The following is a 9,204-nucleotide window of genomic DNA, read 5'->3' as shown; positions in this document are numbered from 1 at the left end:
GATGCAAGAAGAGAAATCACCTTTCTTGCCCAACCAAATCACAAAATTTGGTATCCACCTACCACGCATGGAAGTTGAGCTACCTAAAAGTGTTGGTCCTATAAATGATTATTGGTGTAGGTACGAGTGGCAATGACAAACTTCCAATCATATGCATGGTTTTCTATGGCTTCCAAATGCACCAATGGACATGATCAATTGGAATAACCAATACAAATTATATCAAGCAAAGAAAATCATATTTCCATGATCAATGGTTACACTTCCATTATTGGGTTGACCTTTTATTTGTTGATCTTATGTGCTAACTTGAAATTTTTTGGAGCACTCAATTGTAGCATTTCAAAGATTCAAAGATCTACATTACAAAAATTTCAATTGAAATTGAAGCTTATTTTCCATGAAGCTTATACCATATTTTTTCATGTTCCATGTATCACATGAATGAATGTCATTTTTTGTTGGTAACTTTACAATAAGTACATGGGGTTTGATTTTGACTATTTCTTAACTCTATTTTAAGTTTACATAGAAAATTTATCTTAAATTTTAGTTTGTATTTCTTAACTCTTTTTAAAGTTTACATAGAAAATTTATCTTAAATTTTAGTTTGTCTTTCCTATTGGCTCATTGTTGCATGTACAAAAGCATGCAACTGCTAGTTACTTCATATCATAATATACTTCCTAGAGCCACCACCAACATGACTTTGAAAAGAAATCCAACACAAAAGACTCACTTTACCACCACAATTTTGATAAAGATCATGTGACTTTAAAACTAACAAAGAAATTAGAAGGAGGTTGGACGCAATGTAGAGAAAAATGCATATGTGAACTTGAGCTATATTATTTCTCAGAAATGATTCATTGCAAGATAAAATATTTACTTGTGTCTGTGTAAATTCAAGCCTTATTAGATTCATCCCTAAAGAGAAGAGGAGGATTAATTCATTTGCATCCCTTAAGAAAAAAGAGGTCTTAGTTTCATGATTCTCCTTCCATGGAGCATGGAGGGGTAAGATTTGAATATAGTTTCTTAAGAGCTTAAGGAGACATTAGAAAAACTCAGAGGAGATGTGGACTTTTGGAGGAAAGAGGTCTCATGTGTAGATACATTAAGTCATGATTATTTCTACAACACTTGAGGAAGTGTTAGACACACTTAGAGGATTTGTGAAATCCAAAAGGAAATGCATCTCATATGCATCACTAGAGAAGGCATTAGAGACACTTAAAGGATATGCAAAATTTTAGAGGAAGTGTGTCTCATTGTATAGGAGAGGTTGGAACATACATACTTTTAGGATAACTTCAATGTTTGTGATCAAGAGATCCACTTATGCGATTGTTTTCATGTCCTTGAGTGAGAAAAAATGACTGTTAAAGGAATTTCATCAATGTTCCAGAGGGTTGCATTAATAACCCTTGTAATTTATGCCCTTTCTTCAATTAATGTAATAAGGGAGAGCGTTGGGGGGAGAAATGTTGGAGTTTTATATTAATTAGGTTAATTTATAGATTTAGATTAAATAAAATAAATTAGTGAAATAGTTAGGTATTGGAAAGTTACTCATATGGACAATTTATGTGAGTACAACTAAGATTTTATAAGCCTCATAAATGTAATGAAAAACTCATTGGATGAAATGTAGATCCAATTGAATATATTGAACTCAACTGTAAATATTTGCAGTTTGATTTTTCTCTTTCATGAATCTTAACTGTATAGTTAGATCATCTCATTTTCATGTTGTACTAAACTAACTAATTTAACCAAACACTAAAGCATACCTTTGTTTAATTAGAAATGACATTGTTATTATGATAACTACTTTCCCCACTAATTATCACTATCAGGTCATTTTTGCAAAAAATTTTCATTTATCATAACAATATTACTATGGAAATAATATTATAATTAATTTTATGGTATTTTATAGGATAGATGGTTTTCTTCCTGCTTCTTTTCCCCTTGATTTTTTCTGAAACGGTTTTAATGAAAAAAGCATAATGACTTTGGCCATAAAATAAACAAATTTATAATTACAAACATATCATTTCTAAATCAATTGCATGTAATATATTTTAATAATATGGTTATTATTAATGGAAGAAACTATATTTTTGGATGGGTGCATGTGTGTCTGTGTGTCTGTGTCTGTGTACACACACACACACACACACATGTACATATATATGTATGTGTATATACACATGTATATATATGTACACAAATGTGTGTGTATATATATATATATACATATATACACACATTTGTGTACATATATATACATGTGTATATACACATACATATATATACATATATATAGATACATGTATGTATATATATACATGTATATACATGTATGTATGTATATATATATATACACATTTATGTACATATATATACATGTGTATATATACATACATACACACACACACACACGTATATATATATATATATATATATATATATATATATATATATATATATATACGTGTGTGTGTGTGTGTGTGTGTGTGTATCTTCATTAAACAATACTAAGAGATATTTTCTTGATAAACTTTAGGCTTTAAAATAGTGATAGAAACAATGAACTTATAAAACTTAGTTAATTTTTTAATCTTGGAGCACTATTTATTTATAAAATTCTTTTGAATCTATAATCTTCCTATTATTTAATGTTATTCTATTTTTAAATATATATTTTTTGAAGTCCATCTTTACAATTGATTTGTTTTGTATGAATAGTAACTCATCCCTCTATACTAATACATTATTTAAATGATTTTTCCTAATTGCCTCCATGTTGTAATATTGGAAATAACTTAGAATGAACAAAGTCTATTTCATTACATACTAGTGTGTCTAAAATTCTACTTATCATTTCTTCCTTTTCAAATCTCTACCACATTTTTTTAAGATATCATATAAAACAAATTAATCTCATGTAATGAGTTATTTTAATACAACAATGATTTTAGTAATAAGCTATAATGTCATCATATAATAAAGATTCCCTCTTTTTGGTCAAATTAGACAAATTAAATATTTTTTACTAGATCATCTATTTTGGACATATGACATGGCCAAATCATTATTAGTATGAATAGTGAATATTTAACACTTCTAACCTTTTTTTTTTATGAATAGTTTGTTCCTTATATTAAAAAAAATACAATAAAGTTACATATTCACAAAAAAAGGGGCCATAGGATCACCCCGCGAGTTCAGGGCAGAAATCAATTATTCATCAAAAAAAACTTTTAGAAAACATCAGAAACAAAGAAGTCCTCATGCCGCCAGTGCAGCGCTAGCCGAGGGAGGAGGATCCTTATCACTTAGAAGAAAGTCATGGGATAATGCAAACTAATAATTTTATAATTATTTTTTGGAATTCCAAATAAATAGATAGATAGACAGATAGATAGATAGATAAAATAATATTAAGGACATCACAAATTCCTTAAAAAGGCTATATAGATGATGCCTTACATATCGACTTACAAACGCCAATTCCATTTCTTCCGTGTCTAGACATCGACTTATTGACATAAAGATGTGTTTAGGTCACACCACCATAATATTAGACAGATCTAGCTGGAGGCAACACATTACATAAGAACCTGTAGAGACTGTAATATGAAAGGATATGTATCCTCTCACATCAGAGATTGTCACAGACGGCAGGAGCAAAGGAGAGTTTGTTCTTGCTCAGATCATAAACGATATGGTAATTCTGCTGCTGAACATTACCAAATATGGACGTTTCACCCTCAGGCCCCGAACTAGAATATGCCAAGCACAACACCTGACGTCCGCGGTACTTCTCACTCATAAACGAGTTCCGCGGGGGCACGATAAAGGTCGCGTTTCCTGCAAAGTGAAAGGCGATCCGCGGAAGCTTCGATAAGGCGACCTGTGAAGAATCGTAGCAAAGATCGTCAGGTGCATTCACAGGCTTCGCTCTTACACCAGACTTCACTGCCGCCAGGAAGGGCTCGTAAACTGGGTCGGGCAGAGCAGTCAGCGTACTTCCCGAATCGATTACGAGCCCGCCACTCTGGAACGCGGAGGCCGGATACTCAATCATGGTGCCGCCAACGCTGATCCCATGCAAGTCCAGATAGTAGAAACCTGGAACGTAATTGGGGTTACTGCTCGCTCTAAGAAAAGGAGTGGACTGGAATCTTCCAGGAAGAGGGGCGTCGCCGAGAATGAGGGAGCTGACGCCGGCGTCGTCGTCGAGGGGTCCCAAGCAGTAGGAAAACTTGTTATTGATGGCTTTGCTCAGCTGAGACGGGAGAGAAAGGACGCCTCTTCCGAGACCGGTTAAACCAGGGATGGTGACGGTGGGGCCCCCTTCCTGCCGGTGACCGCAGCCAAAGGCGAGGGGAGATGGAAGGGCTTCCCACCCCGCTGTCGAGCTTCTCTTGAGACTGAATGTCTCCGCGACCATGTCTCCGGTCGTGTTGGCGCCGTCTCCGTAGGAATACAAGTACCCGCAAGTTTCGGGATGGTTGCAAAAGTTTTGGGTCGACCCAGTACAGAATTTGCTCTTGCAGGGGAGAGTCTTGTAGGAGGAGGACGAATGGGGATCGTACAAGGGATCGTCCTGGGGATAACAGATGGCGCATGGCTTACATTGAACCCAAATGAGGTCGCTGCCCGTGTCGACGATCATGTGCTGCAGCAGTGGAGTGGGGCGCCCAATGCCCATTTGCATTATGAATTCGCCGTCAACTGCGCTTACTGGGCTGTACAAGTTATCACCTCTTCCTCTTCTTGCCATGGCTTGTAGTCTTTCTAGCCGCCTTTTGCTCCGCTCCACAGACAGCCGCACTCGCTCAGCCATCGTGAGATTCATGTGGGGTTTCATCAGTGGAGAACGGGCGGACTCTCTGCGGATCAACTCCACTCTGTAGTAGTTATTGCCCTGCACGCTCCCTCCATCGCAACAGCTGGAGGAGAGAGAGTATAAGAGGGTGAGGAATACGGCTACTGACTTCAAAATGCTCAGAACTGCGGCCATGATGATAGCAGAAATAGGAACTCCTCATGCACCTTGCTTTGGCAACGAATTCTGGTCCAATTTATAGCCTTCTATTGGTCATTTACTCTAAGGACTCTGACTGCTATTAGAAATAATCGGAACCAACTAATGGTTAATTGTCTAGCCGTGCATTTTGTTGCTTGTGAAAACGCATCCCTGTATGATTGGCTTCGTTCATTAGTGGGCTGCAGCTGGTCCCCTGGAACGACTTTTATTTTGTCCTGCAATGGCGCACTTTAATTCTATTCTACGGTGCTTGTTATTTACAGGCACGCTTCTATTATATGGTGATCTTTACCCATAATTTCATTGGTTCAATGAAGCCTTTATTCGATTGAGTGGCGCACTTTTAACTCAGTTCACTACTTTGTAGATATTCCTCTCCACCAATGATTTCTGCGTAGCTAGAGTAGATTGGTTTACCTTATTCACAGAGCACTTCGTAGCAATTATTTTATTCACTTTGCAGAAGTTCCTCTCTAGCAATAATTCCAGTGTATTAGAGTCGACTTGTATTGGTCGATATAACAAGATTAGCTATTTTAGTCGGTATAGTAATTATTTCAATTGAATTATAAATATTAAGAGTGGTGATTGCAGTCACTTTGTAAACAGGTGAAAGTGGATATAATAATAGAATATTGCATGACTTTGTGTATGGTAATATACTAAGAGGGGTACATGTTGTATGATTGTTGTAGGTACTTGATAATCTTAATGAAAATTTGCGTATAGGTAATACACTAAGAATGGTTAGGTTAGGTAAGTGTTTGTTGTAAGAAGTTGAAGCAGTATAGCAATGATGTCAATTGAAATTTATGTAATTGTTTTGATTAAGTTGGTTTATATAGTATATTTTAGAAATATAAAAATAAATGTGTTAATAGATAAGATTGAAATTTCATGTGTTAAATACATTTCATAAATTGTTTCTAAAAAAGAAGAATGCATGCAAAGTGAAAGGCACAATTTATAACTTAGATACACTCCTTGCTTTTGGATAATGGAAATATTAAGTTATGATTGATAGAGTGAATGATTAGAAACAAATATTTTTGAAACATCATGTCTAAAAGTAAAATATCTTGGTCAGAAACAAGAGAAAATTTACTCGAGAAGAAATTTTATTTTGTAGAATGCATGTTTGATTTTGTGAGCCAAGTACTTTGCCAAAGGGAGACTTTATTTTAATAGAGAGGCAACATAGGAGATCTTAAGAGACACATTTATCTTGATTCCTTCTGAAAGTAAATAATGATATGCCACTTTTTCTCTAAGGAGCTCACTTTCAAGCAAGAAGATGCTACATGAAAATCTTGTTTGAACTATCATTCAAAATGATGCTACAAGTTGAGAACTAGGGAAATTCAATTACATACAAAAATTAGGGATCTAGTTTACTATCAAATGTAACATCATTTCTACATAATACTAGCACATTTTAGTATTATATGCACATCATCAAGAATACCATTTGTTTTATATATGCTAGTGTTATTAAGCCGATAGGCTTTATGTGGGAGCTTTGCTCCCCAAAAAACTTAATTTCGATGGAAAAGTTGTCAACCCAAACGGATAAGTTGTCAGCCGAAACGGATTTCTATTTGATGGGAGCTTTTCCAATAGAAGTCATTTTTTAGAAATATTTTATAAACAATTTTTTTTGCATTTTTTCCAAATAATATCCTTTTTTTTGTAAACTTTCTATTTTACTATTACGTTTCTAATTCTCTCCTTTCTAATTTTATTTAACTTGCTAATTCTCTAATGTTTTTTGTTAATTTCTATAAATGTCTATCCGTAGCTTCAACTTTCTTATGCAATCTACACGTTGAAGAAAATTCGTTGTCTTATTAATTAAATTGATTTCTAAGTTTCTTCCTTTAAGTTTTTGATATGGATGCGGAGGCGAGCAATTCTACTACAAAGGTATTTGTATTTCTTCTCATTTATTTTTACTATTGTTCTGTTGTTATTTTCTTTTGGAAATAGTCATTAGATGTGGCTTTGGAATTTTGTTTTTGCTTTGCTTGAATATTGTTTGAGAAAAATATAATTGTTGTTCGAGTATAAAGAAAGTCAAAACGTTCAGTATTATGTATTTTTCAAAAAAGGTTTTGGTTGTAGTTTTGGGAATGTTTGCTCTTGATCTGATTTCTGTAGGTTTTTCCTACAAATTTTAGTTTGCCTGGGCGGCACGACACATTTTTTTGTTAAAAACAATAACTTTAACTTTCACGTCTGCAACATTAATTAGTTATCTTGTATTTCCTTATGTTCATTCTGTTGATATTGATTCGAACAAGTATAATTTCAAAAGTTGATAGAAAAAAATCTACAAAATAATCTAGAAACTGTTTTGAAAATTAATAAATTTAAATTTTTAAAATTTTAAATTTGTTCTATTAACGTGAGTAGTGTTTCACCATTCGTGAGACTGTCTGTTGTTGCTTCTATCAAATTTAAAGCACCAATAGACATGTATGATCAAGTAAATATTTTAAAAATAATTATTTATAGTATCCGCAATCTATGAAGATGAGTTGGATTACTTCTCAAATAAATTGGAAGTTTTAGTTTTTTGTTTTTTGATCTTTTGATCGCAATAGTATTTTTTATTAGAATGATTTTTAATTTTTTAAATATTTCTTTAAAAATAAAAAATATATTATAATATGTGAACTAATTTAAAACTTTACATTATATGAACATTTAAATAAATATTATTAAATTGTATGTGACATAAATAATAAATAATATAATTATTATAAATGAATAGTATAGTGTAATTTTATTTTATACTATTTAATTTTTGCAAATAATTAGAGAAGTGGTAGGAACCATTACTAATTTAACTATGTCACCTTTATTTACAATTATTAATTGTTTTCTAAAAAATAAATTTTATTCATTATTATATTATAATAAATTAAGTAATTTTAAACTATATATCATATAAAATTATAAATAAATATTATTAAAGTTTACATGATATAAAAATAATATAATAATTAAAAATGAATAGTATGGTGTAATTTTATTTTAAACTATATATTATATATAAATTTCAATGCATATTTAAAAATTATTATTATTTATGTATATAACCATCATTAAAATCAATTGATATAAACTCTAAAATGATTTCAAAATATACATTAGAATATATTATAAAGATATAAATTATATAATAGAATGTGATACAAATTAAATATATAGTAACTCTATTCATCTATAAATTAATTATTTAATTAAAAAAATTATATTAAAAAATTAAAACTACACTTCATAATTTTGAAGTCAATAGGGTTAATTTAATTTATTGACATTTTCAAGTGGATAGTCTTCATTATGTTTATTGACATGTTTTTATGTTGCTTTCCTATTCATTCAGGTTACTATGTCGACACCTACAACCTTCACAAATTCCAACCATGCATCGACCATAAACTTGAGCAATGAAGGAACCATAATTATTGTAAGTTATCATTTAATCTTTAAAATTATAATCTCCATATGCATGTCAATTGTAATGTCATTGAATTGTTTTCCTTTAAATTTTAATATTCTTATATGTAACAGTATTTTCCATATGCATGTCTATGTCACTAAGTTTTGATGTCTTTGATCTTTAATATCAAATACTCTATAGATACAATGTCAAATGAGGTGTCAAATTAGGTGAGATCTGTTCCTACAAATGAAAGGGGGACGAATAATCCAGTGAGTTTCCATTCACATTTTTTCAAAATTGCATTTAAAACTTAAATAAATTTACTTCAAGGCACCTTTTTAATTATGATTAAATAAATAAATAATGAAGTTTGTTGCACTTCTATCAGCAATGCATAATTTAATTATGATAAAGTAGCAATAATAAATTTACTATTAATTTTTAAAAATTTATTTACTTGCATTCTAAATTCTGAAGTGTAGTTTGAAAACTAAATTGATTTCTTATTTTTCTTTGACTAAATAACAAATTAATAGAATTAAATAACATATTATTATTCATTTTACTTTACCCTTTTACGTAAGTATAATACAACTTTAATATTTTTTTATTTCAAATTTGTTTTACTTATATTGTAAATTCTGAAGTTTGTAGTTTGAAATAAAAAATTATTTCTTATTTTTCTTTGATTAAA

General features: G+C 31.4%; 1 protein-coding gene across 1 annotated transcript; it reads right to left on the bottom strand.

Moving 5' to 3' along the window:
• Positions 1–3,409: 3,409 nt before the first annotated feature.
• On the bottom strand, positions 3,410–5,586 carry LOC149530605 (aspartic proteinase nepenthesin-2-like). Its single transcript, XM_089811048.1, has one exon. The coding sequence runs from the start codon at positions 5,033–5,035 to the stop codon at positions 3,671–3,673; it is 1,365 nt and encodes a 454-aa protein (XP_089667174.1). The 5' UTR covers positions 5,036–5,586; the 3' UTR covers positions 3,410–3,670.
• Positions 5,587–9,204: the final 3,618 nt, after the last annotated feature.

The sequence above is a fragment of the Cupressus sempervirens genome, chromosome 11 (genome assembly GCF_028749045.1).
Source record: "Cupressus sempervirens isolate cs-2001-9-10 chromosome 11, ASM2874904v1, whole genome shotgun sequence".
Lineage (NCBI taxonomy): Eukaryota > Viridiplantae > Streptophyta > Pinopsida > Cupressales > Cupressaceae > Cupressus > Cupressus sempervirens.
The sequence above is the reverse complement of the archived record's forward strand: the minus strand, read 5'-3'. Positions and strand labels throughout refer to the sequence as shown.